Here is a 25,053-nt window from a genome sequence, read left to right on the forward strand (position 1 = left end):
TGGCAAGTCAGCCTTTAAAATCCAGTCACAAAGGAGCTATTTTTTTAAACTGAGGTAAGACACTCAATTTAAAGTTAACATTTGAAAGAGTTTTAAACTTTTTTGATCGTCAAAAGTGCAGAAGACAATGTGTGATTTCGATGGAAAATTATACATTGTCTAGGATGTCCCTCTACACTACCAGAGTCTGATTCTAAGGAAGCTATTTTACAACTCTGGAAGTTGGAAATGATTACAGCAATGCAAACCACTCTTCATCTATAAACACGTAAAACCTGCCACGTGGTAAAGGTTCAAGTGACTTCCCTCTCCACTATGGAAGAAAATAGTTTGGGTGGCATTTGTGTACTCATTTTAATGTTCTTAATCTATAAATGTGTCTGTTCTTCAGGCACATGAAAAGATGCTCAACGTCGCTCCTCATCAGGGAAATACAAATCAAAACCACACTCAGATATCACCTCACGCCAGTCAGAGTGGCCAAAATGAACAAATCAGGAGACTATAGATGCTGGAGAGGATGTGGAGACATGGGAACCCTCTTGCACTGTTGGTGGGAATGCAAATTGGTGCAGCCACTCTGGAAAACAGTGTGGAGGTTCCTCAAAAAATTAAAAATAGATCTACCCTATGACCCAGGAATAGCACTGCTAGGAATTTACCCAAGGGACACAGGAGTACTGATGCATAGAGGCACTTGTACCCCAATGTTTATAGCAGCACTCTCAACAATAGCCAAATTATGGAAAGAGCCTAAATGTCCATCAACTGATGAATGGATAAAGAAAGTGTGGTTTATACACACAATGGAGTACTACGTGGCAATGAGAAAGAATGAAATATGGCCCTTTGTAGCAACGTGGATGGAACTGGAGAGTGTGATGCTAAGTGAAATAAGCCAGACAGAGAAAGACAGATACCATATGGTTTCACTCTTAGGTGGATCCTGAGAAACTTAACAGAAACCCATGGGGGAGGGGAAAAAAAAAAAAAGAGGTTAGAGTGGGAGAGAGCCAAAGCATAAGAGAACAAACTGAGGGTTGATGGGGGGTGGGAGGGAGGGGAGGGTGGGGGATGGGTATTGAGGAGGGCACCTTTTGGGATGAGCACTGGGTGTTGTATGGAAACCAATTTGACAATAAACTTCATATATTGAAAAAAATAAAGAATAAAAAAATAAATAAAAATGTGTCTGTTCTTTGGACCTTTCTTTCAAACCGGTTAGAACATCTGCCTGGTTTCCTCTTTATAAGCAAAGTAAAATTTTAATGTGTGTTCATTTTGTATTTGTTTCAGTGTCATGATTTTACCTTTTGTGAATTTTTTTTTAAGTAGGCTCCCTGCTTAGCATAGGGCCCAACGTGGGGCTTGAACTCATGATCCTGAGATCAAGACCTGAGCTGAGGGGCGCCTGGGTGGCTCAGTCGGTTAAGCACCTGACTTCAGGTCAGGTCATGATCTCACAACTCGTGAGTTCGAGCCCTGCATCGGGCGCTGTGCTGACAGCTCGGAGCCTGGAGCCTGCTTCACATTCTGAGTCTCCCTCGCTGTCTGCCCCTCCCCAGCTCACACACACTTTCTCTCTCTCTCTCTCAAAATTAAATAAAACATTAAAAAAAATTTTTTTCAGCAACAACAAAAAAAGGACCTAGGCTGAGATCAAGAGTCAAAGGCTTAGCCAACTGAATCACCCAGGCACCCTTTGAAAATTATCTTTTAACAAAAGCTAAAAACTCTCAGTCCCCAAACTTCCCCACAAAAAAAATGCTTGGGAACATGAAACCTGAAGATAATTACAAAGGGCTCAGGACATCCTAAAAGCCATCACTGGGGTCCATCTTCCCCAGGTTAATGACCCCCTCTCTAAAACGAATCACAGAAGTATTCTATTATATGTAAAGTAAACCCAAGACTCCTGTGTTCCCTGTAGGAGAAGTAGCATCCATTACTTCAAATTCTCCAGGACAAGCCTCAGCACTATAATAAAAAGGAACGACATTCTGATCCATGTTACAACAGGATGACCCCTCAAAACACCATGCTAAGGAAAACAGCTGATCACGAAAGACCAGACACTGTAGAATTCTGTGTGTATGCAGCACTCGGAATAAGGATATGTGCAGACAACAAGCAGGGTGGCGGCTTCCAGGCCCGGGGACTGCAGCCACATAAGGGAGTAAGTGCTACAACTGGGGGGTTTCTTCTGAAAATGTTCTGAGATTGTGGGGATGGCTGCACAACTATGAGAACACGATAAAAAATTGATGAACTGTACACTTTAAAAAAAAAAAAGGGGGGGGGCATTATGACCCAGCAATTTCATCTCTGTCTACCAAACGTAGCTAAGACCAACCACCTAAGATCCACAGGCTTTCTTTAAAAACAAAAACAAAAAAAAAAACACAAAAAACCCCCCAAAAACCCAAAAGCCTTTTCTGAAAACAAGTTGCCATATGGGCCAAAAACGAGCAGAAACTCTGCAATTCCAGAAACACAGAATAAAGCTTTGGACTCCAAATGAAATCAACCCTAGATGTCTAAAACTAACTTAGAAATTATATACAAACTAGACAAAGAGGATCACTATTGTCTTACGGTATGTATTTTTAAGAGTTTATAAACAGAATTATTAACTGCTACATTTTTAGATGAGGTTTTTAAAAAACACTTTCTCCTTTGGCAGCTCATAAACACACACTCCAGCCACTACCCGGGGTATGTGAAAGGGACAGCCACCTCTGAGTGCCGTGCTGAACTGACACTCGTCACGACTTCTGTGGGATCGCCGAGTGGCCTGTTACTAGTGTTCTATAGGCAGCCGTGGTGCCCTGGAAAGTCTGGAATGGTAATCAAAAGCTTCTACTCTAATTTTAGCTCTGTGTGGCCTCTGGCACATTACTAAGTCTCGATGCAGCAGGATTTTGCTCATCTGCAAAAACAGATGCCATTGCTATAATTCAACAAAAAGTTCACCGGACAAAAAGATACCCCCATCTATCTACTCTCAGGGCTGCTGTGAGTATTCAGTGCAGTAAGGTAATAAGAAAGCAACCGCAGATAATAAACACTAAGTATTTGAGGAATCGGAATCTCTGTGAGGAAACATTCCCCTTTCCTTTTCAGTAAGCAGCAAGGACAAGTAACCTTTGCAATGTCTCAAGCAAAGTCCCACAGATAGAGCGGGGAGAGGCTGTAAGTGGTTTGATTCCCATGCCTACATCGTGTTTTCTTTTTTTCTTTTTTTTTTTAATTTTTTTTAAGGTTTATTCATTTTTCAGAGACAGAGTGTGAGTGGGGAAGGGGCAGAGACATAGGGAGACACAGAATCTGAAACAGGCTCCAGGCTCTGAGCTGTCAGCCCAGAGCCAGACGCAGGGCCCCGAACTCACGGACAGTGAGACCATGACCCAAGCGGAAGTAGGACACTTAACAGATTGAGCCGCCCAGGCACCCCTACATTGTGTTTTCTTACAGAGGATGGTAGGAAGACGCCGGCGACCAGTGAGCTGCTCCTCCATTTAATAAGACACATGTTACATCAACTCTCGGCCTTCCACTATTTAATTCGATCAGAAGATTACAAGTGTCCTCTTACTTACAAAACAAGACTAAACTGGTTACCCACTTATGTTTACAGATCATAAGGCTGATTTCAGGCATCTGGACAGATTGCTGTTGACTGCTATAGTTACGAGTCTTGGGAAAGCATCTGAAATCACAAGCTTATCAAAAAGGGCTGGGCAATATAACCTTAGGCCTTCGTCTGCCCTGGCTGCAATGCAGCTAGCCAAGGAGCAGGTCTCCCATGGCATTCTTGTTTTTGTCCTCTGGTCCTTCCTGTTAGAGTTTGCAAACATTATCTTCTATTTGCCTCACCTGTCCCAGCACCAGTAAGACTGGAACTCAAGACAGAACTGATGTATCCCTTTTTAGATCCGTCAGCCAAAATGCATTTCAAAGGAGTACACTTAAATGCCTTCAGAAAAAGCCTCCAGAAAAAAAGGTCTCCCCAATATGGAGCACAAAGTGTAAACCTACTGTAACAGCTACTTAGACTCCAAGGAGTTCCAGAGCACTATGATTTTACCTTCAAATTATCTGCTACAAATGGGGTTTTGCAAATCTAAACGTCTGCCCTTAACAGAAAACTCTGCTCTCTTTACGTCAAATGTTTATTAATAGTGATGGACGAGGTGAATAAGAATGCAGTAGGCTTTTCCTTTCCGGGGAAATTACAGAAACGGAGGGGTGTTTCACACTTTAAAAGTGCCTAACCTGCTTCAGGAAAGAGTTTTCCATGCTGTCTCCCACATGGAGCATGCAGGTAACAGAAATTTAAGATTTGTTGCTGGAAAGCGAAATGCAAAAGTTACATATTAAGAAAACCTTGTGGGAGTGTAAATCGGACAACCACTCGGGAAACCTGTCTGGCAGTACGCCTCATGACCTGGCAATTCTGTGCTTACCAAAAGACATGTTCAATCAAGAATGTAGAAGTGTCATTCAAAACAGCCAACACCAGAAACAGAAATGTTCGTCAACTGTAGAATGAATAAATGGTGGGATTTTATACATTGTGCAACTACACAGCCATGAGTTTTAAAACTACTGCTACCCAGGGGCGCCTGGGTGGCTCAGTCGGTTAAGCGTCCAACTTCAGCTCAGATCATGATCTCATGGCTCGTGAGTTCAAGCCCCGCGTCGGACTCTGCTGACAGCTCAGAGCCTGGAATGTGCTTCGGATTCTGTGACTCCCTCTCTCTCTCTGCCCCTCCCCTGCTCATGCTCTGTCTCGGCATCTCAAAAAATAAGCGTTAAAAAATTAAAAAAAAAAAATATACTGCTATATAAGGGCATGGCTGAATCTCACAGATTCAGCAAAAAGGATACTCAGAAAATAACGTGAACTGTATGTTTCCATTTATGCAAAGTTCAAAAATCAGCAAAACTAACCTACAGTGAGAAGAAAGATAACCTTTGGTGGGTACCAAATGCGAGGGAACTTGTTGGGATGCTGGCCATTCTTTGTACCTGGGCAGCGAGTACAGCATACTCATATGCAAATATAACTGACCTGTACCATTAAGATTTGTGCCCTTTACTGTAAGATATACCTCAAAAAAAAGAACCTCTTTTTTTTTATGTTTTTTTAAGTTGACTTATTTTGAGACAGGGAAAGAGAGAGTGCACGAATGGGGGAGGAGCAGAGACAGAGGGAGAAAGAAAATTCTAAGCAGGCTCCGTGCTGTCAGTGCATAGCCCAACACGGAGCTTGAACTCAAGAACTGAGAGATCACGACCTGAGGCGAGATCAAGAGTCGGGCGCTTAACCAACTGAGCCACCCAGGCACCCGAAAACTCTACTTCTTTTGTAATTATTTTTTTTAATGTTTCTTTATTTTTGAGAGAGAGAGACATCGCATGAGCCGAGGAGGGGCAGAGACAGGAGACACAGAATCCGAAGCAGGCTCCAGGCTCTGAGCTGTCAGCACAGAGCCTGATGGGGGACTTGAACCCACGAACTGTGAGATCATGACCTGAGCCAAAGTTGGACGCTTAACTGATTGAGCCACTCAGGCACCCCTCTACTTCATTTTTAAATTCAAAAGTGATTTATGGGAAAGCAAGCTGGTGTACTCTGGAAAACAGTATGGAGGTTCCTCAAAAAACTAAAAATAGAACTACCCTATGACCCAGCAATTGCACTACTAGGCATTTATCCAAGGGACACAGGTGTGCTGTTTCGAAGGGACACATGCATCCCCATGTTTACAGCAGCACTATCAACAACAGCCAAAGTATGGAAAGAGCCCAAATGTCCATCGATGGATGAATGGATAAAGAAGATATGGTGTACATATATACAATGGAGTATTACTCGGCAATCAAAAAGAATGAAATCTTGCCATCTGCAACTACGTGGATGGAACTGGAGGGTATTATGCTAAGTGAAATTAGTCAGAGAAAGACAAGTATCATAGGACTTCACTCATAGGAGGACTTTACAAGATACAACAGATGAACATAAGGGAAGGAAGGCAAAAATAATATAAAAAGAGGGGGGGACAAAACAGAAGAGACTCTTAAATATGGAGAAAAAACTGAGGGTTACTGGAGGGGGTATGGGGGGGGGATGGGCTAAATGGGTAAGGGGCATTAAGGAATCTACTCCTGAAATCATTGTTGCACAATATGCTATTTGGATGTAAATTAAAAAAACAAAACAAAACAAAATAAAATAAAATAAAATAAAAGTGATTTATCCACTTCATGGGATAATAGGACATATAAATAACAATGTGCCATAAAAATGGACTAGGAGGAAGACTGTTCCACAGTTTCTGCCTATGCAACAGGCAAGCCATTCCTTCAAACACTTACAATCTGCCCATTACATGACAAAAAGCTCACACAGCTGTATTATATGAACTCAAAAAAGCACTGTCAGATAAAAAGCACAACCTCCTGGGTAAGATATAACAATTTTAAATCTGTATGCACCTGGTAACAAAATCTCAAAACACATACAGCAAAATCTAATAGAACTACAAGGAGAAACAAATAATTGATAAAGCATAAGGCTGGAAGAGGCCCACACAAAACAGGAGCTCCAAAGAGTTAACAGACCTTGAAAAGGACACTCACCCTCACTAGTAATTAGGGGAATTCACCTGGAAATCAATTAGACTTCACCCCTACTGGACTGGCAAAAAGTAAAAAAGCCTTGTAAATACCAGGTTTCCCAAGCTGTGTAGGAACAAGAACTCTCATATACTGTTGCTAGAAGTATAAACTGTTGCAGCTTCTTCTGAAAAGTCTGCCATTATCTAGCGAAGTCATAATGCAGCAGTTCCACCAGGAGGACTAAATCCCAGAAAAACTTGCAATTCTGACCCCCTGTCACATACCAGAAAGTTCCTAACGGTAATGTTCAAAAAAGCCTCAAACTGGAAGCCACCCAAGTGCCCATCATGGAACGGATAATCTGTGACAGTCATACGATGAAATATTATGCAACAGTGGGAATCAAGGACCTAAAACCAATAAACTGCACGGACCAACATAGATGAGTCTCACAAACACCGAGCAACATGGGAAAACCACAAAAAATACATATAAATCAATTTACAGCAAGTGAAAAAGCAAACAAAACTGAACTTAGGGAACGTATACATGGGGGTAACACTTTTTTTCTTTTTTTTTTTCCTTTAACACAGCAAGAGAATAATTATTCCCAAAATCAGGATAGTTCTCCCTAGAGGGAAGGAAAGGAGATGTCATCAGGGATTGGAGGTAAATGTTCTAAAGGGTTTTGTAAATGTTTATTTATTTTTGAGGGAGAAAGAGAGTGAGCATGAGTGGGGGAGGGTCAGAGAGAGAGAGGGACAGAGGATCGGAAGCGGGCTATGCACCGACAGCACAGAGCCCGGTGAAGGGCTCAAACTCACTAACCGTGAGATCATGACCTGGGCTGAAGTCGGACGCTTAACCGACTGAGCCACCCAGGCGCCCCAAATGTTCTATTTTCTAGCCTGGGGGATAGATGTTATGACTGTTTTTATTAAAACGTAGCGATGTGCTTTATACAGTCTTGTGTATGTATGCTAAGTTCCACGTGAAAACACCTTCAACCCAAAAGCAGGGCAAGCCCTTCTTCCTGCCCTTCCTCTTCCTACCTGAGAAAACATGAACCTGACAGCTCAAGCTCAGCACGGCTATCCTGGACCAGGAGGGGACACACCATGTGCGGGGGAACCTCCTCAAAGACCTAGGAATGGCCACGTCAGCCATGAATTGTCTACTCTGGGTTCCTCTTACTTTAGAGAAGTCTTTTTCTACCTTTTAAAAATCGCCATGACTTTAGTTTTTCTCTCATAAGCAGCCAAACCTAACCGGAATGGATGTGTTCAGTGATCTGGACAAATGAAAACCTTTCTGACAATTCAAGCTGTCCAACAATGGCAAGAGCTCCCTAAGAAAGCATCCCACACCCACCCCTGGCAGGGCACTGGGGGAAGGATTTCCACAGAGCAAAGGGAAGCTGGACTGCAGGATTTCTAAAGGCCCTTGAGGCAATTAAGATTCTGAGGCTACCTCTGGAAAAAAGCAGCTCTGGCCTTGCCAAAGCCGTGGCGACACTTTGCCTCTGAATCTATCCTTCTGTTATCGGCGAGAACATTCCTTCTCTAGAACATTCCATCTCCTATCCATTTTACCAGACTCTGCTAACAAGCTGTCTTCTCACTTGTGCCTTTCAAAACTAACTTGACCTCAACTTTAGCACACTGGCTATCCTCCCTTGGTTCCTCCACACCCTCAGCCCAACCTTCCACCTCTATGTGCCTCAACGGGCTGCCCTCCATGAAGTAAATCACCCAGGCTCCCTTTCCGGTTGGGTTTGGCCAGCGAAAGGCTCCAGCATGAGATCAGAGGGTGGGAAAATTTTGACAGAGTCTGAGGTATTTATTCCCCTGGATTCCCTTCCTGCAGGGCTACCGGCTGGCAGTGGCAGAAAGCCTATGGGTCACTCTCGCCTACAGCTAACCTCTCAAGGTTCCAGAAACTACTGCACCTTTGCCCCTTCAAGCCTAACAATGCTAACGGCTCTTGGCCTCGAGGTGTTTCGCCAACCCCTACTGGTCTTCCTCGACTCTGCCCAGTTTGTAAATAGTCCTCTCATCTCCTCAGTCCCACTACTGGAGGCTCCCAGGAGATAATCGATATATCCAACCGATGACTCAGCCTGTACTACTCTATCTTCCCAGATGCCTCGTATTTCCTCTTACCCCACAGCATGGTTTTTCTCCCAGTAGTTCTGTTCTGCATGTTTCCTGATTCACTATAAATCAATTCCCATAGAAAATTCTTAATCCCACGATGACGGCCAATTGTGCCACCAATGTATGCAAACTATGTAACAGGACATTGGGCAAAGCCTAGTTAAGAAGGCAAACGTTACTAAAAGTTCCTGACACCCAGACAGCAAAGCCAAGCCAAAAACTGGGATCTGAGGTTTTTCTATTTATAACCCCTCCTTCCTTTAGACCAACAGCTGGAAAAATTATCAAACTTGCCGTTAAAGTTTTACTTTACTAATAAGGCTGGAACAATGCCAAATACAGTACTTATCTTATGAGGGCCATTCAAATTGTCAACAAAATTTTAAAGGTCCTACCAGTCCCAATGAATTTTCCCTTTCTTCTAGACAATCCTACAAATAAGACACCAGATTCAAATACTACAAATGAGCTTTTAGTGTCGATTTTTTGGTTTATTGCTCAAATCCTATCAGACATTCAGAAAGAAAGCATGCCTGGAAAAGATTCAAGGCTCAAAGATAAAGCTCTAAGGTCTAGAAACATTCCATCTGAACCCAAAACACAAAATGGAGACAGGCTTACTGTTTCCAAATCAAGAGAGTGCTGCAGAAATGTTGCAAAGGAAAACATTTCTTACAATTTTACTGTGTTATGGAAGATTATGCTGTATATTGTCCAATATACATATCCCAAAGCAGGACTTCATCCATGGGCAAAACAACCCTAAGTAACACTGTAAAAGGCCCATTAAACTCTAAGACAAGACTCAGTCCCCTACCTGTATGAATGCAAGGACTACCCAGATGCCATTACCTATGGTAAGGAACCCTAGACCAGGGTTTCTCAACCCAAGCACTACGGACATTTTAGGCCAGATAATTCTTGAGAGTGGACGACTGTGTGCATAGTAGGGCCTTTAGTTGCATCCCTGACCACTAGCACCCAAGTATGACAACCAAGAATGTCTCCAGACATTGCCAAATGTTTCGGGGGGGGGGGGGGGGGGGGGGAGGGGCAAAATCACACTTATCTGAGAACCTTGGCCCTAGATAAACTATCTCAAACTCTACCCAGCACTGTCATGGTGCATACGATTCACCACACCATTCACAAGAGAAAAGCCACCTAAGGAGAAGACTTGGCTTCATAAAGTATTCTTTCCCTAGCACTAGGAAGGAGGAGAACTTGGATGAAAAGAATGGTTGCCAACGTGGAGAAAAATTCCTAAAAAAATTTCTGGACTTGACATTCTTCTGAAGGCATCGCAAGGGTCCGATGGATACTCTCACCCCTCTTACTCTCTGTGAGACACAGGTGGAAAGTATTACAGGCCGTGACGTGCGGTAAGTAAGCAAGTGGAAGAAGGCAGGCAAACCACCTTATCAAAAGAGGACAAAATTAAGGGCAAGAAAGCGCTGAGGGCTGTTAGCCCAAGCTCTGTAGTCTGGAATACAAAGTCTGTCATGGACAGACCCCAGTTCATCTTCATGCTTTGGGTTCACAGTATCCTGTCCACACAATAGTTTCCAACCCTACCAAACCCAACGCCCTCTCTTTATAACAAATATGTGGTATGCCCCTTTATGATTCTGAAATGAAATTCAAAGACTGCAGCATTACACTTATATGAATATAACTCTTAAGTTTGCAATATAGTGCCCTAACTGCAAGGTGAGAGAAAATAAACAAGACCTGTATAAAAAAATATGTAGGGGTGCCTGGGTGGTTCAGCTGATTGAGCATCTGACTTCGGCTCCGGTCATGATCTCACGGTTCATGAGTTTGAGCCCTGTGTCAGGCTCTGTGCTGACAGCTCGGAACCTGGAGCCTGCTTCAGATTCTGTATCTCCCTCTCTCTCTGCCCCTCCCTCGCTCGCACTCTCTCTCTCTCTCAAAAATAAACATTTAAAAACATTTTTTTAAAAATATGGATTTTCAGACAAGATCGTACTAGAAAACAAAAGCACCCCACACACTCGCTTCCAAAGTGCTCCCTTAGAGGGCACAGCTATCCTACTCAGCCTGCCCCAGTCCCAGTCCACACAAACCCCCTCCCATCAGTCACAAAGCTCACCAACCTCTTCTGTCCCTTATGGGGAACGTGGCCCAGAGACAGCATTGCAAAGCAGAAAAGGAGGGATTCGAAGTAAGACTTAAGTGTGGTTAAAACTTCATCACTGTGGTACCCTCTCTAAGCCTAGTTTTCCATCTACAAAAGGAGGATGCCAGCATACTTTTCCACGGGTTATTGTGAAAATTAAATAAATATGTAGAGTATCTATTTCTGCACCTAACATGTAATACCTGTTCAATAAATATTAACTATCAGACTTCTGTTATTCCTGGATCCACCGTGTACCATCTCCTAGCTTATGTCCATCTTATTTCCCCAGCAGAAAGGAGGGATGACTAGACATCATTTATCAGAGATGCTCAAAAAAGGATTCATATACAACGTAAGTAAGAAGTTGCATCATATGGCCTCCAAGATTACTTCTAATTCTGAGGTTCTAAGGTTCTACAATACGCTGCCCTGCATGCAGGCTATTTTTTATTAACTAGGGTCCTTTCTTCCCAGTTAAAGGGCCCAGAACAAGTCTCCTGCTTCATACAAAGTAACTAAAGAACACAGATAATGATGGTTTAATGCCCCCATTGAACACCGGGCCCTGGCCATTGATTCTTTAGCACAGCACAGGCAAAGAAAGACAGACAGACAGACAGAAAGAAAGAAAGAGAGAGAGAGAGAAAGAGAGAGAAAGAGAGAGAGAGAGAGAGAGAGAGAGAAAGCAAGAAAGCAAGAAAGCAAGAAAGCAAGAAAGCAAGAAAGAAAGAAAAAGAAAAGTAGGAAGGGGCGCCTGGGTGGCTCGGTTGGTTAAGCGTCCGACTTCAGCTCAGGTCATGATCTCGGGGTCTGTGAGTTCGGGCCCCGGGTCAGGCTCTGTGCTGACTGCTCAGAGCCTGGAGCCTGTTTCAGATTCTGTGTCTCCCTCTCTCTCTGCCCCTCCCCTGTTCATGCTCTGTCTCTCTCTGTCTCAAAAATAAATAAACGTTAAAAAAAAATTTTTTTTAAATAAAAAATTAAAAAAAAAAAAAGTAGGAATAACAACTTTTCCAGAGAAAGCACCTCAAGGAACAAGTGCCATATCTTTAGAGCATGAGGATTCTTGAGGGCCAGTCATTATCCGTGTGAATTTAATTCTCTACACCAACAAGCAAATCAACACCCTAAATATTCTAGATCATCAAATGAGAAAATGAAAAGTAGTGGTGATTGCTACAGAAATGTTTCGAAACAAAACTGATTCCAAAGTTAACATGCTGAATAAAAGCACTGCTACAGAGAGCCCACGGGCCTTAGAAGTAATAAGCACATCTCTGGGCACGAGGGTATATCCTACTCACACACAGAAATCCTAATTTACATAAAAATGCTGATCTGTAAGAGGAAAAGCAAATTGTCAATAGTTACAAATCATTCTGCATTAACCCTGTAAGGTACTAACGGTAGTTATTTCCGAGTAGTGGAATTATTGGGGGTTGCTTCCTTTTACTTATTTACAGCTCCCAATTTTCCTAACATATGGCTCTTGCACTAAGAATTTAAAATCACATAAGGCTATTTATTATCCACTGACAATCCATGACATCTGAGGCAAGAAACTATTTTAGGGGAACTCTTCACCAGGATCTGTGGATAAACCAAGTATTTACCTGTCTTTAAAATCATCCTTGCCCTCTGCCTCACACCTGAACTAATCACAACTTAGTTTCCCTCTTTACCCTTCCCACAGACCTTATTGGTTTTGCCACTACAGAAAGTCAGCACCGGGTACAAAAAACACCCTCACTACTCACTTTTGCCAAGTTCCCAGTGATGGCTACCAATTCTCTGCGATAGTGAGATTAAAAAAAAAAAAAAAGGGAAAGGAATGGTTTTTAAATCAATGCTTTTGCACAAAGAGACCTCAGACTCAGAGAAATAGCTTATTAAAAATAAAATGCTTGGGGCGCATGGGTGGCTCAGGCAGTTGGCCGACCGACTTCAGCTCAGGTCATGATCTCATGGTCTGTGGGTTTGAGCCCCGCGTGGGCTCTGTGCTGACAGCTCAGAGCCTGGAGCCTGGAGCCTGCTTCAGATTCTGTGTCTCCCTCTCTCTCTGCCCCTTCCCCACTCATGCTCTCTGTCTCTCTCTCTCTCCCAAAAATGAATAAATGTAAAACAACTAAAAAAAAAAACTTTAAAAAAAAATGAAACGCTCTTTTTCTATATAGCTACTGAAAAACCATAGGCTCCCTGCAATTCTCACAATAAAGAGCCTCTATGGAATCATAAAGGTCCCAAGAATAAAACTTCATTTTGGTAAACATGCATTTGGCAATGCTATTCTCCCTGCTCAGTTATTTAAAAACAAAAAACAAAACAAAACAAAAAAAAAAGGCACAGAAAATCTCAAAAGGGAAAAATAGCTTCTACCAAAGCAGGCATATTTCTCAGTCCAACAAAATAACTCAAATTCAAACCAGTTTAACTCAACAAGCATTTGTTAAGCACTTACTATACACAGAGCACCATGACAGCTGTTTATTCCTCTTTTTTTTTTTTAATTTTTTTTTAACGTTTTTATTTATTTTTGAGACAGGGAGAGACAGAGCATGAACAGGGGAGGGTCAGAGAGAGGGAGACACAGAATCTGAAACAGGCTCCAGGCTCTGAGCTGTCAGCACAGAGCCCGACGCGGGGCTCCAACTCACGGACCGTGAGATCATGACCTGAGCCGAAGTCGGCCGCTTAACCGACTGACCCACCCAGGTGCCCCTGTTTATTCCTCTTTAAACAAGTAAGACAGGATATCTGCTTTCTGAGGAATCATAACTCTAGTCTGGGAGACACACGCTTATAAACGAATATACGGCAGACCCAAACAAAATTAAATACAAGTTTTAATACTGCTCTGGTAGTACGGGAAGGGAGAGATTAAAATAAGTTGCAAGAATTCTGTAAAAGATTCTTCGCATTCATTAAATACAAATATATTCATATGTTTAGTTCAGTCACTTACCCATCTCAAACATTAAACCCAAAATAAAGGTAGCAGGAAGGCTCAGCTACGAAAAGCAAGCATCAGAAGTGAGAGTTACACACTCAGATCCTCTGGACTAAAAATAAAACTTAAGGGACAAGCGCCTTATGACAAAGGGGATGTTTGGGAAAGCTCACCAACATCAGAAGGTCCGTACTCGGCATCTTCCTCTTCCAGCTGTCCTCACGGAGCCTCCCCTCTGCAAAAGGGAACCAGGTTTGTTTACTTCCAAAGCTTTAAACTGTCGCGTCTGCCCGCCCAGAGTCGCTAGAGCAGTCAAGAAATGGTTCTCTCCCTCCTTTGAGAGCTCAGATTTCACTCCCAGATAGGACACTCCACCCCCAGCACCCGGGCCAGCGAATGAGAACCCTGCTGGCACCGGCCTTCCCTCCCACAGCTGAGCAAACGAATCCAGGCCCAGCCTCCCACGAAGCAAGCCCCCCAGGTAGACACCCCGGGGAAACGCCCAGCCCGCCGCCAACCGGAGCCCGGGGCCCAGCCCACAAACGCAGCGGGGCGAAGAGTCGGACGGGCGCCGGGGTAGCCCGTCCCAGCGTCCAGCCTCCTGGCCTCGTCCGCGACCCCATCCCTCCCACCCCGGAGCCCTTCCTCTCTTCGCAAGGAGCCGCAGATCCGGGCTGCCCCACGTCCGCTCCTACCTCCGCGGGACTGGGGTTTCGGAGCCCGCTCCCTATCGGCCCCGGCGCTCTCCCGCACCCACTCACGGGCCCCCCGCGCCCAGGCTCAGCGCGCGCCCGCGGGCATCCGCCAGCCCCTCGCTCTGCCCGACCCTCCCTCCTCCCCCGCGCTGCCCGGCCCTGCCCTGCCCAGCCCACCCGGGAGCCCTCGGCCCCAGCTCGACCGTCCCTTTTCCGGAGCCGCAACGGCCCCCCTGCACTCCTTTGCCCGGAGTCCGCCTCCCCGCTCCTCCCCTCAGCCTCTCCCTCTCGCCGGCCCGGCTCCTCCTCACCACGCGACAGACTCGCAGGGCGGCGGAGCGCGGGCTCCCCCTGCAGCCGCTGCCGCCGAGATTGGAGGTCCCACCGCCGGCGGCCCCGCCCCTCCCCGCCCGGAAATGGCTCCCCAGCCCCGGCGTGCGCGGCGCCGACGTCGGGCGCGCGCACGGCCCGGCCCGGGCCAGAGGCCCGCCTCCCCTCCGGGCCCCCCCGCCCCGCGCGCCGCCTGCTGGCCAGACAGAGGCCAGCACCAGGGCCCTGGGCGGGGGAGGTGCGACCCGCTGGAGGCAGAGGGTCCGCCACTTCTCCTTAAGGCTAGACGTTGGTTATAAAAACGAACTTCCTGGTCACATTTGGTCATTTGGAGGCCCTGGAGAGTCAGCCTGCCGAGCACTGTACAGGTTGATCCAAGGCAACCACCCAAGATGGGTCTCTAGAGAGACCTTTGGGATTTTAATAGGTGACTCAGAGATTTGCCCCTTCTCCCTTCATTGCCAGGTGAAATAGCTAAGTCTCAAACACATTTTGCATGACTTACCCACGACACTAATACAGCAGAATCAAAGGCACCACAGTGACATGTAACTGATAGCGATCAGCATACGGTATTTTTCTGCAACCGATTTTTAGAACGACCCCTAGGCGGAATCTTGAAATTTTAACAAAGATGACACCAATCGAGGGTACCCAATTCCATCCCCTTGCAAATGTCTTCCTGACGCTAACTTAGGGTGGCATCACCGCCATCGTTACTCCTCCAGTGCTCTCAAGGATGAAATCCCTAGGCTGACTTCGGCTCAGGTCATGATCTCGCGGTCTGTGAGTTCGAGTCCCGCATGGGGCTCTGTGCTGGCAGCTCAGAGCCTGGAGCCTGTGTCTCCTCCCTCTCTCTGTCCCTCCCCCATTCATGCTCTGTCTCTCTCTGTCTCAAAAATAAATAAACGTTAAAAAAAAAAAAAAAAAAAAGGATGAAATCCCTTATCGCCCGGCCCTTCTCTGCACACCCCCTCAGCATTTCCCAAACTCCCAGCCAGAATGGTGAAGCCTCTGAAAGAGTCAAGCAAGTTATCCCTGGGCTTCCTTGCCCTCAGCCCCACCCCATCAGAAGTCCGAGATACGTCTGCCTCTCAGAGCTCCTGCATCAGGCTCTGACACCCCCAGACCCTTACCGCTCTTGCTGCCGTCTCCCAGCAGACTCGCATTCTCAGCGTCGGAGGTCAGAAAAATGTCCTGGGACCTCCAGCCGATGCCTATTCATCAAGAGTTACTTTGGGATTCCAGGCACGTTCTCCCCACACCCCCACTTCCACCCCTGTGTTTTATTTCTTCTTCACATCCCAGGATCTGCTCTCCCTGGTCTCTTTCTTAGCTGCCACCTCTCATCCTTTACTCTAAAATCTCTGTGCCAGCTGACTGGAGGACAGGGTCCATCTCTGGTTCCTCCCCACACCTCTGTGGTGCGACTTCACTGCTCCTCATGCATCGTGAACGGTCTGTTCATTCTTCCCAGATGAACCAACCAATTCGGCCTCATTGACTAATCCTTATTGTTGTGGACTAAATGTTTGTTCCCCCCCCCCCAAAATCGTATGTTGAAGCCCTAACCCCCAATGTGGTGGTGAGGCTTCTGAGAAGTCATTGGGTTTAGATGAGATCATGAGGGCAGAGCCCCGGCAATGGGATTAGTGTCCTTCCAAGAAAAGGAAGAGACACCAGAGCTCTCTCGCTCTCCAATCACATACAAAGAGGAGGTCACTTGAGCACATGATGCCATGGCAGCAGTTTGCAAGCCAGAAAGAGGCTCCTCACCCAAAACTGAATCTGCCAGCACCTTTATCTTGCATTGTGTTATAACAGCCCGAGCTGAGTAAGAAACTTATTTTGCCAAGAACTATGATAGGCACCTTCACATCCGGGGCCCTGTTTGTGTCCTAACTTGCCCAGATCAGGTGACTCTCATCATCTCCCAACTTGTAAACGAGGGTGCAAAGGCTCAGAGAAGGTAAGTGATCACTCAGAAGACACACAGAAGCATGGGGTAGAGTTGGATGGCAAGTTAAAGCCCCAGATTTTGTAGGGAGAAACGAAAATATGCTGGTTGATTTATTAAGCTCAAAGAATGTTAGAGGGAGAGGAACCTTCCCCTATTTGCCAGCACAACCCCATAGTATATGTATGAAGAAACCAAGGACCAGAAAGGAACTTGACTCTTGGAAGTTCCTTGCAGAGCACAGAAGTTGTATCTGTGTGTGTGTGTGTGTGTGTGTGTGTGTGTGTGAGAGAGAGAGAGAGAGAGAGAGAGAGAGACAGAGAGAGAGAGAGACTTCAGGCCCCCTGCTCCTCTACCCCACACTCCCCTTAACTATACAATAACATCAGGGATTACAAGAGAAACATCAAGTAGAAAGCTGCCAAAGATAAAAGATGCATGGGGATTAAGGGAGATAATTTCAGCTTTCACAGGGGAATCACATTATACCAAAATGGAACAAAATCCCCACTGCCTATCGACCTCACATGTCCTAGCTATACTGATGGGCCCTTGGGAGAAAGCAAGAGGAATGAGAACAAAGAAGATACAAATAAAAGAGGGAATTACAGTGCCGAGGGAAGAGGGATAGGAAAAAAGAAGAGGGGGCTCAAGAAGGGACACGGGCAGTTTTGCTTCCCCTCTGCCCCCATCAGACACTCCCACAGTAGGGGCTTCGCTAGGAGAGGCTTCGCTGGCTGGTGGGAGACAGAGGCGGGCTGACTTCCACACCCAGAGTGTGGTTTCCCAAGGAGCACCACTGGCATCACCTGGAAGCTTGCTAGAAATGCTGGATCTTGGAACCCCACTCCAGAAGACTGAATCCGAGGGTACGTTTAAACAAGACCCCCTGGTGATAGACATGCACCAGAAAGTTTGAGAAGTACTTCCCAGGATGCCCTGCTTGCAGAGAAAGCATGGTGTTTTTATTAAGACTGTATGTTTGGGACGGTTTAAGGGGGGTGGTGAATATTTAGAGGGGTGAGGAGGAGAACTAATGCTCCCCACGTTGGTGGCGTCATGGTGCCTTCCAGGGTAACAAACACTTGGGAGGGACTGGGAATACCTAGGGGGAACCAGGTGAGGGACTGAAATTCATGCTGATGACAGAGGGCTTGGGGTGCCAGGGGGCAGAGTGAGAAGGAATATGGTCTGGGATTTTTTTTTCCCTACAAGGCTTCTTTCAAAACAATTCTTGCCAGCAAATCTGGTGCTGCTTAAAATGACAGCTATCCATGGCCAAGTTAGTGACAGCCTTCCCCCCATCCATGAGGACACATGCCCCACTCTAAAACGCAGGAACATGCTACCCATGACTCCATTCCTGTCCCTGACACCTCCCCTCCCAACTGGGGACCTTCTGTGGAAGCTCACCTCAAGACAGGGCTGTGGGCAGATGTCCTCGTAGCTTCTGAACCCCTCCTGGAAAGGAAGGGCCCACAGGAAAGCCCCCCGCAGGACCTCTGTTCATGGAGTCTAAAATGCCCTCCCCAAGGAGAGGTGGGAAACTAGGCAACAGCAGCAGATTGGGGTGACACAACGGAACCAGCCAACACAAACAGAAGTGGCCTTGAGAAGAAGGAGGGCTAAGGGTCAGCCAGACATGGGAGCACCTGAGGCCGGGAGCATGTGCCCAGAGGCTGCCGCTCTGGGATAGACTGCAAGGTGCAGTGGGCCACTGAGGTACATGTCCCAGGTGCCAAAAGTCGGAGCGGCCGAGCCCTGAGAAACAAGAGTCATTTCCCAAGGAAGCCCGCTTTTCCTGAGGAAGCCACCCATTGCCGTCTAGGCTGCGTGATCACTCCTAGCAAAGCATCAAAACCAGAGTGACTGCTTATCAGAAAGCAAACAAATACAAACTTCCTGGGGCAGAAGGAAACCAGCTGGGGCTGTGCTGACAAAATGGCTTTGAAGGCAGGCAGAGCGGCTTCCACCCAGAGATTACTACTTGGCCTCAGACAACTCAGTCTGCTGGGCTGAGCCTGGGCTTCCTCGGCTGTCAAACAAGGGTTAATAGCATCTACCCCAGGGCTGTGGTGGTACCTTGGGAGGGGAACATGTGTACCCAACACAGGCCCAGACCCACAAGAGGGACCCAAGAACATCAGTTTAATCTGAACCACGCATGTCTAGGATGAGCTCAGTTGAGATCCAAATCTGGGCTCTGTGACTGGCTAAACCAAGCCCAGCCCCCTCACCGTGTTACTGTTGGCCCCTCTTCCTTCCCCACCGGGACCCCATCCTCATGGTTGGTCAGTCTTTCTAAAGTTCCCCTTGCCCCATATGGGCACCCTAGGCCTTATCAAGTCTTTTCCAAGAGCCTCAGATCTATTTGTTCCTACAGGTTTTGTTCTTGGCAGACCAGTACGTCTCAAATCAACCAGACCTCACACTCTCTGGTTATGGGGGTTACAAAATATATTTGTTGTAATCAGGGGGTGTACCGACCTACGCATATAATTCTCTCGCAAAGCAGTACAGTGACCTAATTTTAAAAGTGAAAGCCAGGTCATGAAATCGTACATGAAGTTGGCAGATACGTGGACTTACAATGGATAAGCAGGTTTTTAAGAGAAAACAGTAATTATTTGAATATTGTCGCGTTTCCTTTGTTGACATTTGAAAGAAAAAAAAGGGGGCTAAATCAGGATCCTTGTAGAACTACCTACAATCATTGTGACCTGGAAAGCTGCAAATGCACACCAGTACGGAGGTGTTGTCTCAGGGACTCAAATACTATGTTAGTAGCCCTGCCATGGGTGATGTGATTTTCCAAAATGGTGCATTAGAGTTGTAAAGTTTCAGGCAAGGTAGGACAACTCACATTCAACTTTCCACATGGTGGCTGCACTTCAGGAAGCATGTATAATAAAATCATGGGGGTTTTTTTGGGGGGGAGGGAGAGAGAGCATGTGAGAGAGAGAGAGAGAGAGAGAGAGAGAGCATGCATGAGCAAGGGAGGGGCAGAGAAAGAGGAAGAGAGAGAATCCCAAGCAGGCTCCATGCTGTCAGAGTAGAACCCAACATGGGGCTCGATCTCACGAACCGTGAAATCATGACCTGAGGCAAAATCAAGAGTCGGACACTCAACTGACTGAGCCACCCAGGTGCCCCTAAAAAAACCATGTTTTCAAAGAAATCTACTCCTCGCATGAAAGTGACATTGGGATTTTGGCTCATGTGACCATGACCTGGTTTTTTACCTACATGAACATTCTGGCAAAATGTCAAAAAGATGTGCAGGACCCAGGGGCAATTCTTCACTGTGAGGGGCTGCCCTTGCAATGTCTGTATGGCAAGATCGCTATCCTCATCATGTGACAAGCAAAATTTTTAAATTTGCAGGATGCCCCCTTGGAAGCTGAGCCGACCCACTGAGACCTGCTACCGTGGACTGAGGCCAGGAATGCACTTGAGCACAAGCCTCATTTTATTATCTGCGGCTGAGTATCTGTCAAGCTAAAAGGGACTTGAGCACCGACCAGGCCCAGCCTCCCCAGGTAGCATTGCATGTCAGAATCTCCAAGAACCTTTTCCAAATCCACATGTCAGGGCTTTCCTGCAGACCCGGTGAATGGGGAGTGGGGCCAAGACATCTGTATTTTGAACACTCCCAGGTGAGAGCTGCCACGTTCTACCCATTCTCATCAGCTTCTATGCCTTGGTCCCACAGCTAGTGGAGACTGAACCTAGAATTCCTGGCATTTCAGCTCCAGGAGCCCAGGCTCTGGAAATGTAATGAAATGTATGGGTTCTTGTGCCAGCTTTGGGACTCGGGCGCTGTGTGGCCTTGGATGAACCGTTTACCCTCTCTGGGTCTCAATGTTCTCACCTCAAAATTGGGTACAGAGGGGAAGCTACAGTCCAACTCTGGCAGTCTAGAATTCTCTACGCCTCACTTTGGTTATACTTCCCAGAGGCCTCTGTGTGGAAACTCCACCTCTCTGTCCCCAGGTTCCTGGCAAGGGCCCTCCATCATGCAGTTACTTGGTTGGGGTGGGTGTCTGTCCCAGTCCTGAGCTCAGGGTGAGCAGTGTGGCCAGAATGCCCAAGGAGGCCAGGCCCCCTCCCCCTCTCCCAGCAGTGTTGACACAGATAGGGTGCAATGAAGAGGTCCAGGTAATACAAGTCCGGTGTAAACAGAGGACTAAGGGGGTAATTACGAGCGTTGGCCCGTGGTTACTCCTTTCCTGGCCCCGCAGAACCAGCTCCCAGGCTGACTCACTCAGAGGAGCTCTGAATTTACACTGAGCTCAGGGTCAGCAGAGGAGGGGAGAACGTCCATCCCCACCAGCAAATAAAAACCTTGGGGGTTAGAAACAGAGTTAAAGTAATTTTCTCTAGTAGGTTTAAAAAAAAAAAAAAAACTTTATATTTGAGAGAGAGAGAAAGAGAGAGCACAAGCAGGGGCGGAGCAGAGAGGGAGGGAGACAGAGAATCCAAAGCAGGCTCCAGGTTCCAAGCTGTCGGCACAAAGTCCTACATGGGGCTCAAACTCACAAACCAAGAAATCATGACCTGAGCCGAAGTCGGATGCCTACTGACTGAGCCACCCAAGCGCCCCTCTCTAGCAGGCTTTTAAAAAACTAAGGGCAGTCATTCTCCATGCCCAGGGGGGTTGACCTGGCTGAGGGATCAAGGAGAGCTTGAGCTGAGTGCACAGGATGAACGGGAGTTAACCAGACAGAGAGGAAGAGAGAGAGTGTTCTGGCCGAGGACACTGTATGTGCCAAGGCCCAGTGGCAGGGACAAAAAGGCCGGTGTGACCAGAGAGACAAGAGGAAGAGGGAGGAGAGGGAGAGGCCGGGGTGCAGGTCAGTAGGGACAGTTGTGTAGGGCAAGTGCACAGCCGCACCTTCAGGGACCCAAGCAGGTGAAGTGACTGCCTCTGGCTCATTCATTCACTCATTCATTCACTCAAATACTAGGTGACAGTATCCTGGGCAGGGGATGTTTCACTGAACGAAACAAAGATCTCTTTCCTAGTATGACTTAGAGTCTAGTGGAAGGAGTCAGACAAATAAATGTAATAAGTAAACTACAACAGTTCGGTAGAAAGTGCCCAGGACGGAGCAAAGAAAATAAATAAATAAAATAAAAGCTGAGTGTGGGAAACCGAAACTGTGGGGCATGAGGCAGGGTGTCATGGGCGCCGCGGTTGTAAGCAGAATGGGAGAATAGGCCCAACGTTTCCATTTTTCAAGGTAAGTTATAAATCCAGAGTTTTTTGGTAAAATCTCTCAATGTTAAAATCGTGATGTCCTGGGAGCCTGCTAGAGTCAGCAGTTACTTTCTTCTCTTTGCTAGGACTCCTGTAGTGCCTTTAGCACCCAGAGAGACAGAGCCCAGTTACAGGGCCGGTCACTGCCCCAAAGAAGCCACATTCAGTGACTACCAGTGACGCCTTCAGCCTTGTGTGGAGAGCTCTTCCTGTTTTCACAGGTGCCCAAGCGATTTCGAAGTCCCTGTCCCTTGGGGCAGACACGGAGGAGCTGGCCACAACCTGCTGCTCGCCCAAGTTCTGCCGGGAAGACTGTTGCTCCGGAGAAGCCGCCCTCCCTAGAGCAGAAAGGACGCGCGGTGCTGACACCCAAGCACACTCCTGACCCCTCTGGGCACTGGGGAGACAGATGCAACATACAGATCACTCTTTATTCTCCGTTAGCAACAGGAAACAGCATGAATTCCGGACAAAAGGGGCTCAAAAACGCTGAAGGGCCATGTCGTTTTTTCTTGTTGCAATTTCCATAATTCATCTTGTGACCATGATGTAACTTGCTGAATCACCCCGGTTTGTTAATTCCTGCTTTCCTCCCCCTGAGAGAGAGAGAGAGAGAGAGAGAGAGGGAGGGAGGGAGACAGAATCTGTAGTTGTATGGTGGTTGTCAAGAGATCTAAAAGCCCTTTATAAAGGGGAATGTGACCAAGGAACTCCCAGAACGTTGGGCAACTTATCCAAACGTCTTGAAGTTTTGTCTTTTAATTGAAATATACCCCGTGGACACACAAGTCCACAAATCAAAGTCAAGCTTCATGAATCTTCAGGGAGTCAACAGCCGTATTCAGCACCTCTACTAAGGAACAGGGCATTGCCAATTCGATTGTTTTTTATTTTTATTTAATTAATTAATTATTTATTTAATGTTTCTTTCTTTTTTTTTTTATGGGCAGATATACAATATTTATTGGTGGTAATATTCCAAGTTCAAAATATGGTAATTATATCCATATTAACCTACAAATTTAATGCAATTCTAAAAAAAAATTCCAGCATGTAATGTTAATTTATTTCTGAGACAGAGAGAGACAGAGCATGAGCAGAGGAGAGGCAGAGACAGAGGGAGACACAGAATCCGAAGCAGGCTCCAGGCTCTGAGCTGTCAGCCCAGAGCCCGACGCGGGGCTCGAACCCACAGACCGCGAGTCCACGACCTGAGCCGAAGTTGGCCGCTCAACCGACTGAGCCACCCAGGTGCCCCTCGATTGTTTTTTAAATGAAAGCAACTGAGGCTGGGGGCGAATGTTCAGCTTCCTGTCTGAGGCCACAGGGCCCCGTAGGATGAAGCACTTTTATCTTTATCCAAATATCAGCAAGCAGACATTGAAGTCATTTTAATCAGGGGGCTGGTTGTATCACATTTGGGTCTTAAATCAGTCCCTCTGCACTCTGTGGAGAATGGTTAGCTGCAGGTACAAACGGACAGACTAGTTCCAAGGCTTCTGCATTCATCTAGGCAAGGAGTAGAGCTGATCGGTTCCAGGGAAGGTCAAGGGTTGCTGGGGCCATAGCCCAGGCTATGTGGAAAGCACTTACCTGGTAAGTCTTCCATAAATGGCAGCCCATCGCAATAATCATCTATCAGTAGATGTACTGATCTATCTGTGAGGTTAGATTGTACCTGGAGAAGATGACCTTCTCTTCTAGAGAAGATGGGTGCTTGGACTGATGAGATCGTACTGGAGTAGGGTGGGCCCCTAAGCCAGTGTGACAGAGGTCTTTCGAAAGGGGGAGATTTGGACACAGACACGCACATAGGGAGAATGCCACGAAGAAGATGGAGACAGAGGTCGAGATGATGCTTTTCCAACCCAAAGAACACCAAAGATTGCCAGCAAACCACTAGCCGAGGGGAGAGGCATGGGCCAGATTCTTCCTCCCAGCACTCAGAAGGAACCAGTGCTGCTGACAGCTTGATCTCAGATCTCTAAGTCTCCAGAACTATGAGACAGGGTCTGTCATTCAAGCCACCCAGTTTCTGGTCCCGTGGTGCAGCAGCCCTAGCAAATTAATACACTGAGATTCCCAAACTCAACTCAAACTTCGGTGGGTTGACACAGGCAGCATGGGAAGGGCGGGGTGACCTATCCATTCCTAGGAACCTCATGTCCCCTCTGAGCCAAGTGTCAGAACAATGGTCGGAGACGGGGAGCCCCCAGTAGCCCTCGGGTCCACTGCTGGCTGGTGGGCAAAAGCAGCCTGAAGCTAATCCTTGAGGCGACTGCTACATTTAGCCTTGGGGGCATACAGCAACACCTGCCACTTCCGAATGTCGCAGGAGGCGCTACAAAGGAAACCGCTCGCTCAGACATAGTTCAGATGCCCACTCTGACTGTCTACTCCTCGTGTATCTCAAGAATTGCAAAAATTTAAACTATGTCCATTGGCTGCCCTTCAAACATGTAAGTCAAGGCTCCCTGGTTATTGCATCATGGTAGACCCAATTAAGCTCATTTCATTCGAATATTCTTACAAGTCTCTCCAGTACACAAATCATTCCAGTCCTTTGAAGCAAGTTGTTTATCGCTAATAAGCCTACTCTCCACCGGAGTTCGCCCCCTCCAGGGAAGCCTTACAAAGTTTCTAGCTGGGAACGGAAAGCCTGAGGGGATTTCCCAGTGTTGTCTCAGGACACAACCTTACAACCATAAAAAACAAGTCTAAACCAAGGTCTCCCGGCAGAGAATCAGTTACAGTATAGGCGCGAACAAGGGTCCGCCAAGGCTGCCGGGGCCATAGCCCAGGCTGTGTGGAAAGCACCTGCCCAGTAAGTCTTCCATAAATGGCAGCCCATCGCAATAATCATCTGTCGATAGATGCACTGATCTGCGAGTTAGCTTACCTCTGGAGAAGATGACTTCAAAGGGAAGACACCATACAAAGTTCA

The 25,053-nt window shown here is 46.7% G+C and overlaps 1 protein-coding gene across 8 annotated transcripts in view; it reads right to left on the bottom strand.

Moving 5' to 3' along the window:
- The window catches only part of SGPL1 (sphingosine-1-phosphate lyase 1), a 74,843-nt gene that overhangs the window by 44,258 nt on the left and 5,532 nt on the right, over positions 1 to 25,053 (bottom strand). For 2 of the 8 annotated variants that reach the window (XM_081790532.1, XM_081790531.1), the window contains exons 1-2: positions 14,771 to 14,867; positions 14,041 to 14,102 (exon numbers count right to left, since the gene is read on the bottom strand). In XM_081790532.1, coding sequence (XP_081646658.1) covers positions 14,041 to 14,067 — 27 coding nt within the window. In that variant the 5' untranslated portion in view covers positions 14,068 to 14,102; positions 14,771 to 14,867. The other 6 variants (XM_078434336.2, XM_078434338.2, XM_078434337.2 and 3 more) reach the window with 6 other exon arrangements.

Source organism: Panthera onca, chromosome D2 (assembly GCF_046562875.1).
Source record: "Panthera onca isolate mPanOnc1 chromosome D2, mPanOnc1 haplotype 2, whole genome shotgun sequence".
Taxonomy (NCBI): domain Eukaryota; kingdom Metazoa; phylum Chordata; class Mammalia; order Carnivora; family Felidae; genus Panthera; species Panthera onca.